Source organism: Syngnathus acus, chromosome 14 (genome assembly GCF_901709675.1).
Source record: "Syngnathus acus chromosome 14, fSynAcu1.2, whole genome shotgun sequence".
NCBI lineage: Eukaryota > Metazoa > Chordata > Actinopteri > Syngnathiformes > Syngnathidae > Syngnathus > Syngnathus acus.
Genome location: NC_051099.1, coordinates 8,091,129 through 8,115,218, shown reverse-complemented (window position 1 = coordinate 8,115,218; position 24,090 = coordinate 8,091,129). Strand labels below are relative to the sequence as shown.

Sequence of the window (24,090 nt, the reverse complement as noted above, 5' to 3'; positions counted from 1 at the left end):
TGTAAATCAAGTTGAAAGGCGGAAGATTCATTGAGCTCAAGTCTTTGAATGAGGCAAATGCAGGCCTCGACTCTATCATGGACCTGCCTGGCAAGAAGCTACAAATCACAGTTGCAGCTATGTACTCTGGATCCCAATCAGCCTGATTAAAACTATGGGTGGAATATATTCCGGGTAAAGAATACATGGTACAAAATGATAACAAGTCTGATAATCATTTGCATGCAACCGTGAAAATGTTGACATTGGTATAGTTTTGCATCAAACCAAAAGACAGAGTCATAGCTGATTGAGTTCTCCGTCTACCTTTTTATACTCATAAATTGACTTGTTAAGGAAGATGAATACATTTTCATCGAAGCAACTCCTCAGGCTTTTGTGCGTGAACAAAGCTAAAAATAGCACGGCTATTGATGGGCTGTCATATGCTCAACATTTGGTAAATGGTCACAAATGACATGTTCAAGGCCAGAGGCAATGTCCCTTTTCGAGCAAGAAGGCATGGTGTTGTTTGTACCATAAAAGAGTTGACAGCTAGATAACGCCAATTTAAATGGAGTAAATTGATATTTGACAAGTTAAGTGTTAAAAGATGAATGGCTTTGAACTTGTACGATAATGCGTATAACTCCTTGAACACGCGTGTGCGCCATTTTGAGTAGTTCTTGCATTTTCCTTGGGATTGGATTTACTTTTCTGAAAAGAAGACAACACAAAGGCTCGGGGTAAAAGCAAACTAACACCTTCTCGGCTAGTTGTTTGTGGATACTGTGCCCAATCAAAATAAGTGCTTCATATTGATCCTGCAGTATTTTTCAGCCCCTGCCTTTGAACCCAGCCATTAGCTGAACAAGGAAGTTAAACCCATTATCAGCATACTTCATCCTGATGACCACCATTTATTTATTTTCTTCATTGATAAAGCCTGCTGATACGGCAGATTGTTTGAATGCATTCATTAGGTATACCTCCATATCATCCAAGATTGTGTCTGAATTTTGACCTGATGAACACTGCAATTATATCTACCGGTATGTCTCTCCTTGAAGGATGCAAATTTGTACGCAGTTAGAAGAAAAACAAATATAAAGGTGTTTCTAATTTCAAATTTGAACATTATTTTATTCATAATGACTGTATTTTATTGATGCTGCTTTTATTGGGGCTTATTTAACTGAGTAAATGTCCCTAAAGATTTGACCAGTACATGCATATTCAGAATACAAGACGGTCATTTCAACAGTTGTTCCCATGAACAAGAATTACAAGTGGTGTAATCTGTTTTTGATATCAGGTATTAATCCCGAAAATGTTAAAACCCAAATCCAAAGAAGTGTGAGGAGTTGAAAATGAGTGCTGTTTTTTCAGAAGTTGCATCATAGGCTTTACTAGTGCAAAAGCTTCTATACAGTGTGTCATATCATGTAATATTGAAGTGCCAAGATTTGAAGCTCCTGTCAAACCCCAGTAGCTCGGCTCAGTCCCAATACGGAAAGAAGTTTGACACATTTTCTGACATTGTGTAAAATTTACACACCCCATCAAACACTCATTCCATACGGGGATTATTTCTCTTAGGTATTTGCATATTAACTGGACGTAACTTTAACTGCTATTGGCAAACTGAGGGTAGAATATATATGCTTGCATATTTCCAATTAAGTGGAATATAATCATATATACAGCGTAGGATAAATACTAAACAGCTCTCCAGCAAATAAAAGAAAATGAATCCCCCATTAAATCGTTAAGGATGGATAGAATTAACCGTATATGTAAAATAGGCAGTGAACGGGCACATAGGCACACAAGTGCACGCATATCCTCCACTTGTGCCACGATCAATTTTCCTTGCAGCCGCAGAGAAAGTGCAGTGTATTTTCTGAATGACAGTTATTGTTTGCCGCGAGATCCCCACTGAACATTCACCTCACAGCAGAGTAAAAAGGTGGGCAGAAGGAATTGCCTCCAATGCTGCCCACCCAGGCAATCAACTTTTGGAGGACTTGTGGGAGGTGGAATTAGTGCTTCTTCACTGGCTCTGCCGACTGCTACGGGAGTTTCTATCAACAATACTTGTCAGATGGGCAAGCATGCTGGAAAACATCTGTCAACTGACTGACTCCATTCAAACCTTTATGCCCCAAACATAAAGAGGGTGGGCAAACGTTTTGCAACTATTTGGCCATTGGTTTTTAATCTGCCAAAGCAGTTTTGGTGTCTGTGCGCGTTACATCACTTTGGGGGAGTTTGGTGCCAGGAGACATATTTGTGCCACATCCATTGGCATAAGGGATGCTATAATTTATATCTTAATATTAAGTACCGTAATTTTCGGACTATAAGTCGCACCGGAGTATAAGTCGCACCAGCCATAAAATGCCCAAAAAAGTGAAAAAAACCCATATATATGTATATAAATCGCTCCTGAGTATAAGTCGCCCCCCCACCCAAACTATGGAAAAAAAACGCGATTTATAGTCCGAACATTACGGTACTCATACCATGTTACATACCACTAACATGCATACCTTTCTCTTTTCAATAATTCACACTCTTCCCACTATTGTACATTTTATATTTCTATGATTTCCTTTTTGCAGTTATAAAACAACACAGACAACAGCATGTTTTAAACAGTTTTATTCTTGAAATTAGTTTGGCTTCCTGGTCGTGGAACTGGTGAGTTATTGAAGCTAAATAAGTAAATAAATAATCTCTCGGCATTCAGTCATCTAAATGTGACCCATTTTGTTGGAAATTAATTTGCAAATTAAATTAGAAAGATTTGATTTATACGTTATAGACTTAACCTGAGGCATTGAACAGTTATAAATTTAGTCAATAATCCATTTTGGCATGTTGTGACATTGAGGGATTCCAGCTAATTATAATTGGCAAGATAAAGTACTCCTCAAACCACTCAATGTGGGGTAGAATTTCAAGAGGGAATATATTATCCAAAATAGAATTAATATATACAGCAGGGAACAAACCACCTGATCAACACCACTGTTGTCATAGTTAACAGTTGGTCAGCAGCACTCAGCATTTTAGTCCCAACCCTTTCACTAATCCAGGTTATGACATCAACCTTTTACAGTCATTTGCTTGTTATTCCCATTTTATCCAAATACACTATTTGAGTACAGTATCCACATGTCAAAATGATTATTGAGTTCCATTTTTCTAAAGAACAAAACAAAAAAACTGATGTTTATTATTCTGTGCAAAATATTGCTTCCAGCGCCACAAGAGCCGAATATTTGCATTTTGGGTTACACAGTGTGACGTATAATGGGCTTTCTGAATCTACATAATGTATACCATTACATATTACATAGGATTTTCCCAATCACCCACCCGATCATCATAAAAAAAGATTAGACATGTGCTGACCTCTACAGGTACAATCCTGCCTTGCAATCTTGACAGGCATCACTTGCAACTAAAGAGAACATCCCAAGCTCTTACTCAAATTACAAATAGCCATAATGTGAAATTCTGCGACAGAAATTCTATGCAGGTTTGCATCCAGAGATATTTCACAATAGCATACCTACAATAAACCAGATAATGAAAATTATATCAGAATTGGGGCACACAGCTAAAATGAGGTGGTGAAGCTTGAGGGAAGCTGCAAGCTAAAGTGAATAACTGGGCTATCATCCTCTACTCCTGACAAACAACCAGAGGCTTGACTGAATTGGGGAAAATAGAGGAGGAGGAGAGGTGCCTCATAGGCATCAGCACACAGAGTGGCGATGACAGCCTTTAGGACATAAATGGCAGCAATTGAGGGTAGAATGAGGGTCGGTGGAAGGAAAAGAAATTCCGGTGCAATATCCATTGACTGGCACATGAACCATGGGTGGGCTTTTGTGCAAAAGGTTCTCTCATCAGTTGAAGAGCTAATAACTTATTGGGTGAATGACTCGGGTCTGTTGAAAGAGGTAAACTTGAAAATGTATAAATCTTTAGCATGGATGTGCCAAAGCTTTTGCTTTCCCAATGAAATGAAAAACTGCTTGTTTCTATATCTATATTTTTTATTGATGTATCAGTTTATTTATTCATAATATTAACTAACTTTCACAGTCCCTTCTGACACCTGGTACCAGTGCAAAGCCCACTAAGCTGCATTTTATCAAACTGCCAGTAGGGGGAGACATTTTCACACAACACTACGTATGTAAAATGATTGCATTCCATTACTGTCATGACAAGTGTGCAATACTGAGGACAGGAAAATAAACTTCAACATCAAAATCATCATCCTCTTCCTCCTCCATCCATCCATTTTCTGAACCGCTTAGTCCCCACGGGGGTCGCGGGTGTGCTGGAGCCTATCTCAGCGGTCATCGGGCAGTAGGCGGGGGACACCCTGAACCGGTTGCCAGCCAATCGCAGGGCACACAGAGACAAACAACCATCCGCACTCGCACTCACACCTAGGGACAATTTGGAGTCTTCAATCGGCCTATCAAGCATGTTTTTGGGATGTGGGAGGAAACCGGAGTGCCCGGAGAAAACCCACGCGGGCCCGGGGAGAACATGCAAACTCCACACAGGGAGGGCCGGAGGTGGAATCGAACCCGCACCCTCCTAACTGTGAGGCGGACGTGCTACCCAGTGCGCCACCGAGCCGCCCTCTTCCTCATTATCATTATTATTCCTTACTGTTTCAATCTGTAAATCCAAACACATTTGTTTAGAGCTGGTCTAATCTTCACCTTGGGGGATGTGTTGCGTTGTGTATATTCCTGACGACCAGAGCTGCTGGACTCTCGCAACATGTATTTTACACGTGAACACAATAATAAGCAGGGTACTTGGGATTGTTGATTTTCTGACCGAAAAGGGCGCCATTTTAAGTGGGCTGAAATAATGATAGGTTTCTGTGTAGTGGAGAGGAGATACTGAAGTAATCACAGGCCACAAACAACCGATCACGTTAGAAAACAAATATGTTTTAAGGAAGCCAGAGAAAACCAACACAAGCATGTGAAAACCACATAAGGCACTTTAATTTTAGATTACATTTATACTTGTACTTACACTAAGTATATTTATACAAAATATACTTATACTTAATTATACTTATAATTAGTATACTTATTTTATAATTGTACTTATACTAAGTACACTTATACTAAGTATACTTATATTTATACTAAGTACAAGTATACGTGTGATTAATTATACGTATACTTATCCTTACTTATACTTGTGCTTAGTATCTTATACGAAGTATACTTATACTAAGTATATTTATATTTATACTAAGTACCTATACTTATACTTAATTATATGTATACTTACTTAAACTTAGTATACTTATAGTTACTTATATTTATACTTTCACTTACTGATACTTTATACTTATAGTTATATATATTTAACATCACAACACACCAACAAATGTAGACACAATTATCATGAACCACAACAAAAGGAAATACCTGTGTGCTCTTAATATCATACCAAAACATTAGACCCTGATAAGGATATAAAGCAGTGGCCTTAAAGATCGCCTTAAAGCGCTTTTCTGACTAATACATTTGGCTGGTGTGTTGTATCGCGGAGACATCTGCTTGTCGGCGCGTTAATTGTTTAGCCCCTGCATATCTGCCGGTGACCTCAATTGTGCTGTAATCTCCAGTCAAAGAGCGATTCTGCTTTCCTCATGTGTAAATGTGTTTGCATTATCTGTTTTAAAGTGCTCCGCCTTAGACTACTAACTACAATATAAATTCAGAAAAAAAAGCTACACGACTTAAGAAGCAAGTAAACCATGAATAATTTGTTGAAATACTTGGTGAAAATCCAAGAATAAAGGCACATATTTTGTTAGTCTTTTCATGCAGACAATGAACACAAGAAGAGCAAAGGAGCTTTATTATAGGTAAGAACACGGGGATCGCGGCAGATGAGTGCAAGGACATGCAAGAGAGACTAGCAGTAATAATAAGACAAGTCATGCAGAGAATGGGGAAGCCTAACCAGGAAATAAAACTAAACATATTGAGGTATAAAACTCCAGTCCAATGTCAAGTTTTACTTTTGCATCCTAGGTATGAAATCATGTATTATGTGCTTTCTACTCTATACTTAATAGACTTGCTACTTTTTAAACCTCCATGAATGACAACACAACATGCATAGGATGACGGTAAAAACAGGGTTGGCAGCGATTTGGCAGCGAACAAAGCAAGGTATTCCTCATCCATCACCTTCTTGAATAGAATTGTTGTTGTCAGCAAGACTGATAGACTCATACAACCGAGCAAACTGAGAATCCACTCAAAATCATATGATACAACAGGCTTGATAAATATCATCAGTATAAGTATTATAAATCCACTTAGAGTAAGAATGTGCTTTATTTCAAGTGGCAACATCATCAGGTTGCATGCAAATAAAACAAAGCATGATATTCCAGCCATCTATTTCCCTCCATGGGGTTTGTCTGCCAGCAGTGACAAATTACAATGTCATGTTTCACTGACATTGCCTTAGGTGTGCGTGGATTTGACAAAAAAGTTTAAAAAATAAATAAATAAATACTTCTCGTTCTTGACCAGGAAATGAAAAGGAAATGAAGATGTAAGGTAAACTGAACACAAACCTGATATTTTGTAACTCATCCATGTATGCAGTAGCCAATATGTAGGCAGATTGTCAGGCTTCGGGGTGGAGGAATGGAGCAGGGCGACCAAGTGCAGCTTGGACCAGGGTTTATTGAAGCAAACTCAAAAGGCTCGGCAAACTGACGTGACTAAACAACAAACTAACAGGACTGACCGACCAAAACGTGAAACAAAAGACAGGAATCAAACAAACCGCGTGACAGTGAGACATGCATTGTCCACATCTCATGCAATGCTCCGACGGCAAGTGACACACAACAAATGGCAAAACCAGCTCAGTGGCCTAGTGGTAGAGTGTCCGCCCTGAGACTGGAAGGTTGTGGGTTCAAACCCCGGCCGGGTCATACCAAAGACTATAAAAATGGGACCCATTGCCTCCCTGCTTGGCACTCAGCATTAAGGGTTGGAATTGGGGGGTTAGATCACCAACTGATTCCCGAGCGCGGCACCGCTGCTGCTCACTGCTCCCCTCTCCCCCAGGGGATGGATTAAAATCACACGGGGATGGGTTAAATGCAGAGGACAAATTTCACCACACCCAGGTGTGTGTGTGACGATCATTGGGACTTTTAAAAAAAACAGAACTTAAATACAACACAGGTAACGAGAGGCAGGTGAGTGTGATTACACTGATCATGGGTACACAGGAAGGGAGGGGCGAGCACACGGACACACTGACAAACTATGGACATGATCAGGGACACATAGCAAAAGGGGGGACGAGACATGACAGAACCCGAACAGAAACCATGGCAACCTAGACATCTAACAAAACTGGGGACGAGACATGACACAGATATGCAGAACGCCTAATCTGTGTTTTAAAACTGAAATTAGATTTTCTTTATATTGTGTCAGCACTAAAATCATAGCATTGCAACAAATACACAAGAGGGAGTGCTCGGCGATGGCAATTGTTATTAAGACCATAACCAGAGCAGTCAATCATTTGAGAAGTACCGTTTTGCTTATGGCATGTTCAGAGAAGGTAGTGCAGAAAATCTGGAGTGTGATGTTAAACCATCAATTCAGAATAATTAGTTGGCCTCAAAACACACGGCATGCTTTTAAGACCATTTTAGCAGTACGCGCATCAAATTTTATTTTATGCTAAAACCGATTAAGAGTAAGAACCTGCAGCAGCATGGAGCCCAACCTTTTTAAATCCCAACATTTTAAAACTGAAAATCAGTTCAAGACAAAAGGATTGCGTTTCTACTTTTGCCCTTGAGTGAGCGAAAGAGGGACATTGTCCGCGTGTGTGTGTTGGAGAGCGAGAAGGAGTGACTGACAGGGAGATCATCTCTTTTGTATTTTTGATCCCTAAATGTGGTGGTTGTGTCCCCTTATCTGAGCTACTTAGTTGTGCAGTGGGTAAGTGATGCCATGCACTTAGGCCGTGAAAAGCAGGTCAATATGACCACTGAGAGGAAACCACATGTGCATTACATGGATAGCCTTGGGATTATTTCTCACAAAATGTCTTAATTCCTCTGTTCACTAATGATCCAGGGAAAATGCCCTCTAATCTCCATTCCATTAATTAAAAAGAGCATGAGCCCGTGGAAAACCTCGCCATCTGCTGCCGTTTCACTGCTGCCGACAGATTGTGTTTTCAGCGTTCAGCCAGGGTAACTGTTTTTGTTTGGGGGGGGGGGGGGGGAGCAAATGGGTCGAGCGTGTGTTGGGTATACGATAAGCAGATAAAACTGCTCTGTTGAAGGGATAGTAGTCTCCTATGTGTTGGAATGTTCTAAATACTCACAGTCCACAACATACCTGCACAATCTAATGAATTCCAATGGATGCTGTATTGCAAATGATTATTTTAATTGTGATTTATATAGCAACACTGCATATACGAAATCCTCAAACGCTATACTATTTATAACCTCTACAAATGATTACCACATTGTTCCATTAATTCCTCTTTGAGCATTATTATCTTTTTGAAGGCATAATAGTCGAAAAGATCCGGATGGTGCAGTAGGTTTGATGAATGCCCTCACATTGTTTTCACTTGAAGCCTTCTCAGCAGTTTTTTTTTACATTGTATTCAGACTTCTCAGAATCAGAATTATAATTATACATATAGTTACAATGTAATTGCTTTGATAACTTGAATGGTGGAATTTTCAAACCTTGGGACTGTGACATGAGTTGGACCGGGCTATAATAGGCAGTAGAGATCCAAGCAGATGTCATTTTGCCCCCAAAAGAAACAGTGAGGGCCAATGATACGAGGGCGCGCGCACACACGCACGCACAGACTAATCTGTGCAAACCCTCCTGTGAGTCCGCCCCCCTTTCTTTTCTCTTTTCTCCTTGCTCTCAGGCAGACAGGAGCCGCATCAGTCCCACCAATGTCAAGTTTTTCATTGTTTGCCCTCCAAACTGCATTGTGCGCAATTTGGCCTCAGCGTCAAGTTTTGATGGGAGTTGAGAGCCAGCCTCCAAATGGACACACAAGAGGTGAATAGGAGAAAGGTGTGCGTCAAATGGTCCATACTTTGTGGTTTTGCCTTGATTGTCTGTTTGTTGGACTCGGCAAGTGGACAGATCCGCTACTCCATCCCAGAGGAGCTGGAACATGGCGCCTTTGTGGGAAACATAGCCGAGGACTTGGGTTTGGATTTGGATAAACTCTCTGCGCGAAGATTTCGCATCGTGTCCGGTACCAGGAGGCAGTACGTGGAGGTAAATTTGGAAAACGGAGTTTTATTTGTAAACGAGAGACTAGATCGCGAAGAACTGTGCGAGCAGAGTTTGGCGTGCTCTTTTCATTTGCAAGTGGTCATCGAAAACCCTCTGGAGCTGTACAGAGTTGAGGTAGAAATTCTGGACGTGAATGACAACTCCCCGAGCTTTCCGTGGACCGAATTTAATCTAGACATTTCGGAATCTGCAATACCGGGATCCCGCTTCCCACTCGAGAGCGCGCAAGATTTGGACGTGGGTTCCAATTCGTTGCGCACTTATTTGCTGAGCGTCAATGAGCATTTCACTTTGGACATCCAGACAAGAAGTGACGGCAGTAAATTCGCCGAACTCGTTCTCCAAAACCCGTTGGACCGGGAGCATCAGAGCGCGCACCAGATGGTTCTGACAGCGGTGGACGGAGGTTCTCCAGAGAAGTCCGGAACTGCGCAAATTGACATCACAGTTTTAGACGCCAATGATAACGCGCCAGTGTTCGATCAATCTTTCTATCGAGTAAGGCTGGCGGAAAACGCAGCAAAGGGTGCAGTTGTCATCAAACTCAACGCCTCCGACTTGGATGAAGGAACCAACGCAGACATCACCTATTCTTTCAGCGGGCACGCACCCATCAAAGTGCGCCAGCTTTTCGTAGTAGACGCGCGCACGGGGGAAATCAAAGTCAAAGGGTTGATCGATTATGAAAAAGCAAGGATGCATGAAATTTACATCCAGGCAAAGGACAAAGGTCCTTCCGCTGTCGCAGTCCACTGCAAGGTGCTGGTGAACGTCTTGGATCGGAACGACAACCTCCCAGAGGTCATCCTTACGTCCGTGTCCACGCCTGTTCACGAGGACGCGCCCCCTGGCACTGTTATTGCTGTCATCAGCGTCACGGACAAGGACTCAGGGGAAAACGGCAACGTGGACTGTGAGATCCCAAATCTGATCCCCTTCCAGCTGCACTCTTCTTTTAAAAACTACTACACGTTGGTGACAAGTGATTTTCTAGACAGGGAAACAGTGGCAGAATATAACATTACTCTGACTGCAAGAGATATGGGCTCTCCGCCTCTATTTACAAGGAAAACCATTGTGGTCCAAGTGTCTGATGTGAATGATAATGTGCCTCTATTCAAACAACCCGCTTATACTGTCTACTTGACGGAGAATAATGCACCGGGGGCCTCCATCTGCTCTGTGACGGCACAGGACCCAGACTATGGCCAGAATGCATACCTGTCCTATTCGATAATAGAAGTTGACGTTCAAGGGATGCCCGCCTCCACATACGTCTCTATCAATTCAGATAATGGCAATATTTACGCCCTCCGGTCGTTTGACCACGAGCAGTTAAAAAACTTTCAAATCACAGTGCGAGCTCAAGATGCTGGGTTCCCACCTTTAATCAGCAACGTGTCAGTGACGATATTTATTTTGGATCAAAATGACAACGCACCTGTCATTGTGTCACCTCTTCCTCAAAATGGGACACCCCCGGTTGAAGCGGTGCCAAGATCTGTGGATGCTGGCTTCCTGATCACCAAAATACGGGCGGTGGACGCCGACGCGGGTCAGAACTCACGCCTTTTTTACCAAATGCTTCAAGCGACTGATCCGAGTTTGTTCAGCGTGGCTTTATACACAGGAGAAATTAGGACAATACGACAGTTAGTAGAGAAAGACCCCACAAGGCACAGATTGGTCATTCTGGTGAAGGACAATGGCCAAGTCCCCCTCTCGGCCACGGTTTCCATCATTCTGTCAGTGGTTGACAGCCTGCCAGGATCTCAGCCCGATTCGGGTGACCTGTCACCGAGGCCCCGTCACAGCTCCAACTTTAGCCTCTACTTAATCGTGGCTCTCGGCGCCATCTCCTTCACATTTCTAGTGGCTATCATCGTCATTGTTACAGTGAGGAAGCTGAAGGACAGCGTGTCTGACAAAGAGTCCAACTTTCCCCCCACCAACATCTGCTGCTGCTGCTGTCGCTCGGTGTCACCCGGCAACACCGCCGACACCTTCAAAAAGTCCAATTTGAACATCAGAATGCCAACGGACTCATTCGGGTGCACAGAGGCGAACAGCAACGGCGGGCTCCCGCAATCCTACTGCTACAAGATGTGTCTGACGCCAGAATCCTCCAAAAGCGACTTCATGTTCCTTAAACCATGCAGTCCGGTGTTGTCTATTCGACAGAACAATGCCAAGAGCACTGCCTACCTGACATCTGGTTGGAGCGGACTGGACCGTAACGATCTGGCCAACAACAGAACTTCAACTCAGAAAGAGGTAAAGCACACAAAATACATTTATAATGATGTGATTAAACAAAGTGGGGCATGGAAAAAATACGTAGCTTCTAATTCACACATTATATACAGTGCACAGTAGATGTTGAACTTTGATTTGCGTAAATCATGGGTAGGATGCATCACAATGTGGAGGTGCCCCTGATGAGCCGCTAAGTTTGCAATCACATTCATGATTTATTCCATGAGTCATTTCATGCACCCCAAGTGGTGTGATAGTTCACACCAAATCAATTTGTCTCTCATTACTTCATAATGATCTCATTAGGGTTTGCTTTCTCTGACTCCTCAGGCGTATACGGCAAATTACAAACCTGTGAAAATTGGTTTTTTTTTCCAACTCTGTTCCGGAGCCGATTACTACCAAATCCTTATTTACATATTTGTAGTAGGGGGTGCAGCCACAAAATTAGCATCATTTGAACATCTTTGTTTTATTCTTAGTCAACGGTATGACGGCTACGTCAATTAGCTGCATGATAATTGCATGTCGAAGAAGATTGTTTTTTTTTTCCAGCAAGCTACAGAGCCATTGAATGTCAAGATAAACAAAGAAGAAAAGGGCACACCAGTCAAGCAGAAAACACGTTTGCTCTACTTGAGCGACTTATTGATTTGCATTTGCTGTGTTTCATCCATGCAGCTAAAGTATTCCAGCAAGGACTGGACCTGGACCAAGAATCAACGCAATTCAGCATACAAGAGGTGAATAGGTCAAAAGACGACAGTGCCAATGTGCACTGCATGCAGACGATACCAAAGTTGTATTTTTATTTCTACAGGTATAGTTCTGGAAATATGGAAGGCACACTAGCTCGTCCACAGCAGTACAGTGCTGATGAGTATTTCTGCTCTGTGGCACCACAGTACTGGACTTGGGGAAACCGTATAAGTGGTGAGTGTCCCTTCTTAGTCATGTAAGTGCAGTCATACAATTGTCATCCTCAATGCTCATTTTCACAGACTGCAAGATGTCTCTTCAAGATGAAACCGATCCTAACTTCAACTGGACTTCAAAGTACACACAGCCTCAGTCCGAGGCACTGGACTACCAGCACAACGTGTACGTTCCCTCAGAGGCGTCAGACTACCAGCACAATGTGTACATTCCCGGCACCACATCTGGCTACAGCACACTCAAGCTTGCACCTCGAGGTGACCTAGATGTCTACAACACATTTTCTACTTTTGGGAAGAAAAAGAAATTAATCTCTAAATATGAACAGACGTATGGAAAAGATGGTGGCCTCATAAGCAGTAGTGGTTTTGAATAAGACACCGACCTTTCTGGTCACGCTGTGTATGATATATTTGTACCTAATGAGTCTCTTCTCTTAAAAAAAAATTGTACAGGATTTTAAAAAGGAATTTGCTGTAGTTACAATAAAAGAGGCTTATATTAGGGCTTACTTGAACAAAATGTTGTTTTCCCAGTTAGTGTCCAAAACCTACAGCCCCAAATTGATTGATACTAATATCAACAGTAACTGCTAACTCCTCCTCAAGAAGTGTTGTTTATGGTGGAAGAGTGGTGTCTTAATTTCTCTGAGTAGTTTTGACTGTTATTTTTCACATCACACACAAATAATTATACAATTCAAATGGTGATGATCCTCCTGTGGCTTTTAGGCTTGCTAGATTAAAATTGTTGGTTAAAAAAATACAATACAAAATGACTTAAATGTGTTCTAAAATCCAGATTGTCATATCGTCTGTATTTAGTCTCCATGATTCATCATTCTCGTCATACATGTTCATATACAGTAAAAATGTTCACTTTGTACAAAGTGTGTTGTATAGCATATATATTCTATTAATAAAATTCACATTCAACCTTGCGTGTGATGTTTTTACGTGCAATACTTTTACAGCTAAGCCTGACACTGTAAGTAGTGTGATCGATCATTTTGCCACTGCCAATAACAAAAGCTCAGTGCAGTGCAGTGCATCACTCACTCTGCAGAGGAGCTAATTGGCTGCAACCTCATCATGGCCATGTGCTCCTCCAGATGCAAAAAGGTTGTGTCCGAGCCCTCCCGATGTGGCCAGAATGTTTCTGTAATACCTAAATTTGTCACTAGATGGAGGTACAATATAGGCAAATAGTGGCACACGCCCCAGAATCTCTCATCAAAATCATCCCCGTTGTTGAGCTTAAGCGCTCATGCAGGCACACGCAATGACAAAGAACTAATGGTTGCCATGGTTACCTCAAAAGAAAACTCAATTTAATATACTGTGTGCTTTATCTTGATGAGTGGTTTTAAGTGGGAGGTTATATGGTTCTCAGTGAGAGCAGTGATCATTAGTGCTTGCAGTCGGACATATGTGTTTCATTGTTGCTCTAAAAATAAAATAAAATTCTGCCCTGAAGACAGTCAAATAACCCTCATTTATTAATTGACTAATTCTATTTGGCGTGTGTTGACGTCACCCAATTACACACACACTAAATATATTTTTTGATAGAAGTGAATATTGATGCATTTTTTGGTGGTATTTTGGGCCTCCCTCGCCCCCACCCACTTCCTTTTTGTGAGCTGGGCCACCCGAGGCCAGCCTACACAAACGCTGCACACGCCCCTGCTGCTGCATGGACCGCTTGCTGCATCCCCCACGCGTGGAGGCAAGAATGACGCCGGCGCTTCCTCGCATCACGACAGCCTGAACATCGGGACGAATTTGCTCAATCGCTATTCATAAAAGGCAGAGTAATGGCTTCTCCCATGGCGCATTCACGGACACAGCTGCTGATGGCCGCTTTTGCATTCAGTGCATTATGGAGCTCTGTGCTTTCCATCACCCGCTACTCTATTCCGGAGGAGATGGAAGCGGGCTCCTTTGTTGCCAACCTTGCCACAGATTTGGGTCTAGATGTCCGAAGCATGGTGGAACGGAAAGCAAAGCTGGACGTCATTCACAGCAGAAATTACCTTGACATCAACAAAGACACCGGAGAGCTCATCATCCGTGAGAAGATCGACCGGGAGAGCATCTGCATGACTAAAACAGCCTCATGCTTTCTGAAAATGGATGTCATATTAGAAAACCCGATTCGTATTTTTAACATCGAACTGGAGATCATGGACATTAATGACAACGCGCCCGTGTTCCGGAGGAAGACCATTTATTTGGATGTTTCCGAGGCAACCCCTCCCGGTGAGAGATTCTCGTTAACAAATGCTGTAGATGCAGATGTTGGTGCTAATTCAATCAAGACTTACTACCTAAGTGAGAGCAAATACTTTAACATTGACATTCAAACTGGCAGCGATGGCTCCAAATATGTCGATTTGGTTCTTAATGGCAATTTGGACCGGGAGACGGACACGGTGCATAATCTGATTTTAACCGCTGTGGATGGCGGGGTTCCTCCTCGATCCGGCACAGCCAGCATTATTATCAATGTCCTCGATATCAATGACAACGCCCCCCTGTTCATTCAGCCGGTATTTGAAGTCAACGTTCCAGAGAATTCCGGCGCAGGAACTGTGGTCATGACCTTAAATGCAACAGATTTGGATGAAGGCACAAACGCACGGTTGTTATATTCTTATACTCTCTACACATCCGAGAAGACGCAGGAGCTCTTCTCGCTGGACCGACATACAGGCGAGATCAAGGTGAAGGGGGCTGTTGATTTTGAGGAGAATCAGAATTTTGAGATGCACATTCAAGCTCAGGATGAAGGGTCAACCCCGCTGTTAGGACACTGCAAAGTGATGGTGTCCATCACCGATTTGAATGACAACTACCCCGAGCTGACCATCAAGTCTCTAAAAAGTGCTGTGGCCGAAAATACCGCCGTGGGGACGCTGATTGCCGTGGTCAGCGTCAGCGACAGGGACTCCGGAGTCAACGGGGAAGTGGAGCTGACTTTAAGTCAGCAGGAAATCCTACCCTTCATCCTCAATCAATCCTCAGAGGGTTACTTTGAGCTCTTGGTTTCAAAGCCCCTTGACAGAGAGCTACAGAGCAAATATGAGATCACGCTGAAGGTGACGGACAAAGGCACGCCGCCGCTAACTGAAAGCGAGACCTTCACTTTAGAGATTCATGATATCAATGACAATGCGCCCACATTTCCTCAGTCCTTTTACACGATTCACGTTATGGAAAATAATCTGCCGGGAGCATTGCTGACATCTCTGAGTGCGCTTGACCCAGATCTGAATGAGAACCAGTACTTGGTCTATTTCATTATGGAGAAGGAGATAGTGAACACATCCATGTCAATGCTGTTCTCCATCAATCCAGAAAACGGTGACCTTTATGCCCTGAAGACCTTTGATTTTGAGCGAGAGAGGGAGTATCTTTTCCACATTGAGGCAAGAGACTCGGGGGTCCCCCCGCTGAGCAGTAATGTTACCGTCCATATCATCATTCTGGACCAAAACGACAACACCCCTGTCATAGTGTCACCGTGGCGGGCGCAGGGCTCCGTGGTAGAGCAGGTGATACCGAGATCTACGGATAAGGGACACTTAGTGGCCAAAGTGATCGCCATTGACGCCGACTCTGAACAAAACGGCAGGGTCACATATCAGCTCTTGCAAATCAGTGACACAAGCCTCTTCAGTCTGGATCAATACAACGGCGAGATCCGGACAACCAGAATGTTCAGCTACAGAGACCCCCGGCAACAACGTCTAGTCATTGTCGCGAAAGACAACGGCGACCCCGCTCTCTCCACCACAGTCACTATCAAAATATCCACCGTGGAACACTCCATGGCTTTTTCAGAGACAACAGAGTTGCCGCTAGAGTATGACGTCTTCACTGACCTCAACTTATATTTAGTCATCGGCTTAGGGGCTGTCTCCTTCATGCTGCTCATTACCATCTTGGTTATTATCGTACTCAAGTGTCAAAAACCAAAGCCCATCAAGATCCCCCCGGCTAATCGGAACAGTGTGATCAGCAGGAATAGTGTGATCAGCCAGCGGAGCTCCACCATTGCCGACTCCACCTTGATCTCCAGTGACGCCTACTGGTACAGCCTGTTCCTGGCCGAGACCAGGAAAGGCAAAGTGGTCGTGAGACAGCCCATAATTCCCAAAGGAGCTGGCTACTTTGTGTCCAGCATACCCAGGAGCATAGGGCCAAGTGAGACCACAGAGTCCAGAGCATCCACACTGGAGGTACGTATAATGTGCAATATTTTGCCCTCAAATTACTTGGCGAGTTATTGACGTCAACTCAACTGAAAGAGGCAACAAGCAATCACATTGAATAATTAGGTCAAACAAATATACCGCCCCCACGCCCGCACGCACAATGTTCCACTGCTCAATGTCTAATGTAGTATGTAGGTCATTTATCCCAAATGCATATCACAGTAGTGGGTGGCAGAAGCGCGGGAATACTTAAAAGAGCGCAGACACGGAGCGCTTCTCGTCAAGGACAAGATATGCTAAATGAGCTGTTTGATGCAGGGTGTCTGGCCGTTCACAATTTATGCACACTACTTTTAAGGTCACCACACCTGACGGAACTTGAAAGAATATGTTTCAGAGTCATACTGTCGCTACGGCAACATTTTTCTCAACCTTGTGGATTTTTTCGAAATAATATTTTTATATTCGTAAAAACTGGTGACATGATTCATGTTTTGCATTGTGTTTGACCCTCATACTCATTGTACAACTTGTCTCTTTCTTTTGTTCTTAAGTACTCAAAATGAAAAGAAGTCCATTCTACAACTGGAGGTATGCTGGTTGCTACGTATATATGCCGTAGAAGCACTATTTGTAAAATACACCTGCATCATTTGACTGACACATTCATTTCAATTCCTTCATCTTTCAAATCCTATGATTGACATTTTGCCAGATGAACTGCGGCTCGTGTTTGTCTACACGGGCCGGACACTGTGCCGATTTAAATGCTCCATTCAAATTGGCCAGGTTCTCCAGTAAGGAAAGCCATCAGCTTACTGCGAGCAGAGATTAGAAAGAAATTGGCTGCCGGTCAGGGTCGTGTTGTGCACATCTGGCCATCCTTAAATCTGGCCAAGCTTGTGTAATGGCCAAAAATCACATTATGATGCCTGCTCATGCATGCTTTGTCCACACTTCTTGATGATTTTATACATCAATAGCTATATTCTAAACGAAAATTGTATAAGTTGCCAATGATTTTACTTTTGCCACAATGACTTTTCAATAATGGTGGCAGCTAGTAACCAGTCACAATCCACTGTTGCATGAGTGAGGACTTTTCTGTAATCTTCAGCATGTTCATGTCAGGACTAATTCTGTGTTTTGACTCTCAGCAGGCAACCAGAAGAGAACTGCCGTGATCTAATCATCTCTTCCTGGCAGTCATTGACTCATACACAGATGTAAAACAGTTTCCTTGAGTCCCTCCAAGCCAACGCTTCTATCCTTAAATCATCCAAACGTTGTCATGAGCTAGCTAGTCAGATAGATACGGTCTACTTTATTAATCTTGTGAGAGAAGTAATCATCCTCAATGCATTCAACCTCATTATCCCAGAACTTCTATTTTCAGCATGAATCTGCATGATTCTAAAATATGTCTCATTTGGACGAAAAATTGATAACAATATTCCAAACGTGGCTTAGTTAGCCTCATGCCATTTCCTTTCCGATGCAACTTAACGGGTTCTGTTGCTGTTGTCTCTTTCGGGACGGAAACAGAAGTGCCGTGTGCAAAACACGCCTAATCAATAAGAGTCAGGGTGAACATGATTCTTCCGATTTGCATAGTGAAATGTATTGGGTAATCTTATTCAGTCATTTAAATGCTGCGTGGTATCCGTTATTTTTTAATGACATTTTGACTGTTTTATGTGAGGAGGTGTTATTAAATGACACTCCCGCTGTCACCTGGTAATTTGACTTTCTGTCATATTGTAGTAAAAAATGTAAAAATGAAAGATGGGGAAAAGATTCTGTTGGGGGTTTATGTCTGTAGTCTAACATTTTGAAAGCTCAAGTGAAGAACTTTTTTAAATAGTCTGACTGGCCATGTATTAGTACTATTTATTCGTATCTTTATTCATTTTAGAAATACTTGGGATGTGGTTTGAGGGAGCACAAGATCAGTTAAGATTGCCCTCAAATTTGATGTTACATTTGAGGAATGACATAACGAACAAAAATGTGAATGTGGATTTTACATTCAATCATACTGACCCATACTTAAAAAAAAAAATGGCCGTTCATCATTTTTCTATCAATATTATAAGGTGACAAAAAACTGGCAATAAAAATATAAGCTACAAAAAAAACAAGCAGAAAATTTATATTAATATTTCAATTTTAATAATAAAGCTCTCAATTTATGTAACGAAGAATATTAAAATCATGATTGAACCGAAGTCCATGTGAGTTTTATTATTTTTCATTTTATTGATTGTTTGCTTCTTAACTTTTAATGCTGCTTCAGTGGGCTTTTTTCTAAGGGCATTTTGTGTTGCATATGTGTAGCTTAGTGGATTTGATGTTTTGCTATTCTGTAGTTTTTAAATGAGATTAGACAATGCTGTTCTTCATTTGACCTTCATTTGACCTCCATCTAGGCACGTGACTTTCATTTCTCAGAAACAAGTGACTGAACTTATTTGGGTGCTATTAGCGTTAGAGGAAGCGAATCTGGTTCAAATTTCAGATCTCAAGTAGCCTACTCAATTAAATATATGCACTTATTGCTGAACAAAAGAGTCGTGAGTTAAGTATTGCAAGATTTTAAAATATGCACAAAACATATTTGAAAAAAATTATAATGTGTCTGGAATCATATTCTTATTTTTGCTAATATTACCTACAGGTATTCTATGTGCAATTAATTTTGAAACCACTCACTTCCTAAAGTGTGTAAATGCACATCTGATAAGCTTTTCGTGTGCCTTCTGCATTGTGGAAAAAATACAGGGCGTGCGACGAATGAAAAAATTACGAGCAGTATTGTAAATCACCGGGATCTTACCAAACTTTTGACAATGCCGGTTTGAACTGGTGCCGCTGTACATCATAAGCACATTGAAAATATGCTGTAAACCTCAAACAACAAATATAAATCAAATGTTATCATTAGCCAAAGACATATTGTTATCAAATCCATTGATCTGACTAAAATGATTGCGGGAATTTGCTTAGCAAAATTAGAGTTCATACCACAATGTATTGCTCATAGAGTGTCGACATTGATAGATAGTCAGTCTTTTGTTTTCCAGCTAGATGCATTAACTGTAAATGGAAACACTTTATACCTGTGTTTTTTATAAAGTTGACTTTTTTGATATCTTCTGGAAGTTCACTGTGATCTGATGGCACAGGGGTGCTTGTTCTCTGTTGGTGTTGTCGTCAGTTCATATTTGTGAATTTTGGCGCCGCTTTTGCTTCACCAGTCAGATTGTATAGTATACTTGAGACTTATATCAAATTGATTCAACTTCCATTCCACTTCGTGGATCAAAGAGCAACTGGGAGAGAATGGCCTTGGTTTCTTTTCTAGTCCAGTTAATTGTCTGGTTTTGATGTTGCTTATTTGGCTTTAATGTTCTGCTTGATCATGACAATTGGAATAAACTTTTTTTTTTTAAATCAGCCTCTTTGTTGTGCCTCTGATGGATGAGAAGGAAGAAAAATGTGAAGTTATCAAAAGTGATTTGTCGGGTGTCAAAGACATTCATGCTCACACTGAACACACACGCACACACGTACACACACACACACACACACGCACTCACACACACACGCACACACTGACCCAGTTTCTCCGTCAAACCCCGCACTCATTCTTAGAAACCAAAAAAGGGAGTTGTGCTTCCACTTCATCATACAGCAGCACAAAGAAATGCTTTGTCAGGATGTATTAAAGCCTAAAGAGCTGTATAGTTTCATTGTTTAATCCTTCATTACCACACATGAATTTACGTCTGCAAACTAGAATATGATGCACATGTGGTGAATAAAATGTTACAGCCCTCAGCCGTACTTTGCATGCAATCTACGCTCTTTTTATGATCCAGAGCTGGACTGACTTAGCAACCCAGCTGTGAGGAGCCAGGAGAGCGACTTTGTCTTGCATTACAGCTTGGTAGCAAGTCCTCAAATAACCCTGCAAGTGGACCACATACTGATCAAACACGAACAAGTATCATGTTCAGTTTGTACTATGTTGTTGAAGGGATTTACTGTCATTATGTTAGATGGGGAGGATTTGGGAAATCAAGAAAACTGTTGTACTCTTATGTTGAAGAATTTGCATGACAACGCACCTTCTCAAATCTAAATCAGCAGTTTATCGATGCAATATTAAATCAATAAGGTGAAACAAAACTGATGAACTACTGACAAACGGATCAGTTACGCACAGAGACTTACGGAAGCCGCTTGGCTTGAGTATCGGTTTCACTATTTTTTTTCCCCCCTGTGGATTAGGTTATTAAAAGATGTAGCTTCTCAGATTTGAACACAAGCGGTTTAACGGATTTCAAACAGATTATGTTATTTGCCAATTTTATTTTTTTCTCTTTCTAACCCTTAAAAGTGAGCATGGAGCTGTTTCTTCAGTGGACACGGTAATAACAATTGTCTGCAGAGTTGAATCCGCTACCCTTAACACATTGCATATTAAATTGCTATAACATTTGTTCCGGTCCAGAGTATCTCGAGACAAACTCCCTGCTTAAGGCTGTAGATGGCAACAGTCCATTCAAGACTTTGCACGGGCTGGCATTTGGGCAGAAACATGCTCTCCGGCGCCATCTGTCTGTGTTTTTAAACGCTGAGAGTGTCAGGATGTGCGTGATTCATCCTCTTGTGTCAGCAGAGTCTGGCACTTTCATATTTAATGCAAACACTTGCTATTATTAAACACGTCAAATATTTAACAATGATAGATAAAGGTTAGATATGATTATGAAGGCAGCTGTTTGAAAATAGTGACTGGAATTTAAACTGACTTGTTTTTTTAGCCTTATCTAGCATAAGAAATAAACACAATGTTTCTAGTATTTTCAATAATGTGCAAATCAGGATTTGGCTATTTAACCCAATTGTGCAAGAGGATAGCTAAAATCCACACAAAATGAGGTCATGAGTCTTATTACCTCGCTTTCCACCATCAATGGAAAGGGACAGTGAAGAGCAATTGAGTTCAGTTCAGTCCGGCTTGGCGTGTTTGAAGAGATAAGTCGGTGACAGCAAAGCTGCAGAAATATATGAACACATTGTCAGTCCCATTTAAAAACACACCGAGAGCGAGATGGGAAAACAATGTAAATGTCATGTCAAATGCAACTTTTGTCATGTTGCTTTTATGATACATTATTAAGGTTTGTTTGATGTGGAAAACAGTGCTGAGAATTTCTATTGTGTGTAATTATTTGATTATTTAGAAGTCTAGGAAGATGCCTCATATACCCAGAGGAACAATGCACTGAAGTGTTTTGATCTCGTGGACAGTCTGATGGAGCACTAGGATAGCGCTAAGTGCAGTGCTGCCTGGTCTCCATCTTGAGTGATGCCTATGGCAGATTATTTATGTGTGTCTGCCCTTGCCAAGGGGTCAGCACAGCATTATGATGTTAGTCATTATGTCTTTTGGTTCTCTCAAATAGACACATCAGAACTAAAATTCAGGCAACATGTCGGACACACTATACTTGGACTTTTCATATAGTTATACTTTTGTGGAAGCAAAAAGGAATAACCGAATGACTTGAGTAAATCGGCTATAGATTTACTGGCCAAGCTACAGTGATCCATTGCTTCTAATGCAGCATTTTTTAAAATAACATGTTGACAGTTCAGTGTGGTACATCAAATTTAGGACAGTGATCACAACTGGCACTGCAGCATGCAGCAAACTGCGGTTGTCATGGAAACAAAATGTCCTGATTTTATGCAACAGATCCCAAAACGATTTCTATAAGCAGGAAGGAAGGCTTAGCAACACACCTTTGAACAGGGGAGTCTTGTGAATAGAGAGCTATTTTAGCAATTTTCCATTTTTAGAGGAACACTATGTCCTACTTTGAGTGACATGTACTTGCTGATGCTCTAAGTGTAGATTTTGCTGTATGTAATTTACTGTCTTACACCTCCTTGTGATCAATTTAAACATTGCACAAATACTATAAATTCCAAATAACTTGAGGGTAAGATAATGGTGAAATAAAATCAAATATGCAGTAGTCCGCTTGTATGATGGTTATTCGTGGTCTGCCGTCAAAAATAGAAACATGCAACAGTCACAGATAGAGGACATCATGAAATGAAGGTGATAACTTCATTTATTACCCACTGTGACTGTGTAATTCATTTTAATTAATCTAATTAGGTGTACAGGAAGGAACACTGTGTTTTTTGCTTGCTCATAGCGCTAAGGAACAGTCCATGGTGCTGGATGAGATTTTCACTGCTACTTCCTTTAAACGGGGGGGGTACAACTGATTCTATTAAACACTTGCTGGCCATGGGTAAACATTGTTTATTATTGCAATTTGCAACGTAAGAGTGCACAATGGAAAACAAAATTTAAGCAAAATCGTCCAAATATCGTACTAAATTAGTGCTTTTGCGCTTGTCCTGAAATGAAATGAAGACTTTCAGTTTTCCTAATTGGTCTAATTGTGTGCCAGTGGACCCGGTGTTGTGGTTAGTTAGTGTATATTAATCTGAGCGTACATCACTTTGACTTCAAATAGCTGCCCATCTAACCTTACGTAATCATTTTGCAGCAGAGCACCGGACAAAAACTCTGTCAAGTTATGATGTAACACAGATCGACAACCCGGTTCACACCTGTAGGCAAGATGGACAACCACGTTCTGGCAAGATAAGCACTCTAGTGCACTATATATTGGAACCTTTTTTTTCTTCTTACATCTTCCCTAATATGCAAATATAACACGCTACATCAATTGATAACACATTGAACAGCTGGGTTATCTATGTGTGATGCAGTATCCCTTCAACATGTATGATGGCTAATGTTGCCGAATTGACAAAATGGACAACCAGTCTCTATATATGTAAAACTCCATATCATGTTACTCACTGGCAAATGGACCGGAGGGAACATGATACTTCTGCTTTCTGGGGTCCACCACGGGCGTTTCCTATGTGATGATGTGACCTGACAGTCTGGGGTCTACCACTGACAGTGATCCATGCGGAGGGAAGGTTGTGATTGTCAGTGCAATGTTTTCTCCCTGCTGCGCCTTGCCCAAATGATCGTCATGCGGTAGGCTGCACCACAGAATCGCTACCGGCAAATTAAGCATCCTTGCGACTCCAATGCAGACAATGGAAGCCGGTCTCTGAACATGTGTTTGCGCTTTACACGATTCATCCGTCATGTTAATTAAACTTCCACGGACGGACAACACCCCATCGTGGCTGTTGATCAATTGCATTTATACATTTTGCTCACCTTGCACGATCACTCCTCGTGTG

At 41.7% G+C, this 24,090-nt stretch overlaps 2 protein-coding genes across 5 annotated transcripts; both read left to right on the top strand.

The window, feature by feature from the left end:
* The first annotated feature begins 8,941 nt into the window (after nucleotides 1–8,941).
* LOC119133824 (protocadherin-10-like) lies at nucleotides 8,942–13,497 on the top strand. The gene is made up of 4 exons (XM_037269992.1): nucleotides 8,942–11,639; nucleotides 12,303–12,364; nucleotides 12,442–12,554; nucleotides 12,623–13,497. Exons 1-4 carry the CDS (start codon nucleotides 9,108–9,110, stop codon nucleotides 12,931–12,933), a joined length of 3,018 nt encoding a protein of 1,005 aa, XP_037125887.1. The 5' UTR covers nucleotides 8,942–9,107; the 3' UTR covers nucleotides 12,934–13,497.
* Nucleotides 13,498–14,207: 710 nt separating this feature from the next.
* On the top strand, nucleotides 14,208–20,233 carry LOC119133578 (protocadherin alpha-C2-like). Of its 4 annotated transcripts, none has more exons than XM_037269560.1 (3): nucleotides 14,208–16,800; nucleotides 17,331–17,367; nucleotides 17,937–20,233. In XM_037269560.1, the coding sequence occupies exons 1-2, from the start codon at nucleotides 14,374–14,376 to the stop codon at nucleotides 17,340–17,342; spliced, it is 2,439 nt and encodes an 812-aa protein (XP_037125455.1). In that variant the 5' UTR covers nucleotides 14,208–14,373; the 3' UTR covers nucleotides 17,343–17,367; nucleotides 17,937–20,233. The 4 variants fall into 4 exon arrangements, with proteins under 4 accessions (XP_037125455.1, XP_037125454.1, XP_037125453.1 ...); XM_037269559.1 differs by having other exon boundaries at nucleotides 17,934–20,233; XM_037269558.1 differs by lacking the exon at nucleotides 17,331–17,367.
* The last annotated feature ends 3,857 nt before the right edge of the window (nucleotides 20,234–24,090 follow it).

Coding starts and splice junctions, on each gene's coding strand:
- LOC119133824 (XM_037269992.1), top strand. CDS start 9,108: ATGGACACACAAGAGGTGAATAGGAGAAAGGTGTGCGTCAAATGGTCC. Junction 11,640..12,302: donor GAACTTCAACTCAGAAAGAG/GTAAAGCACACA, acceptor TCATCCATGCAG/CTAAAGTATTCCAGCAAGGA. Junction 12,365..12,441: donor CGCAATTCAGCATACAAGAG/GTGAATAGGTCA, acceptor TTATTTCTACAG/GTATAGTTCTGGAAATATGG.
- LOC119133578 (XM_037269557.1), top strand. CDS start 14,374: ATGGCTTCTCCCATGGCGCATTCACGGACACAGCTGCTGATGGCCGCT. Junction 16,801..17,933: donor CCAGAGCATCCACACTGGAG/GTACGTATAATG, acceptor TTTGACTCTCAG/CAGGCAACCAGAAGAGAACT.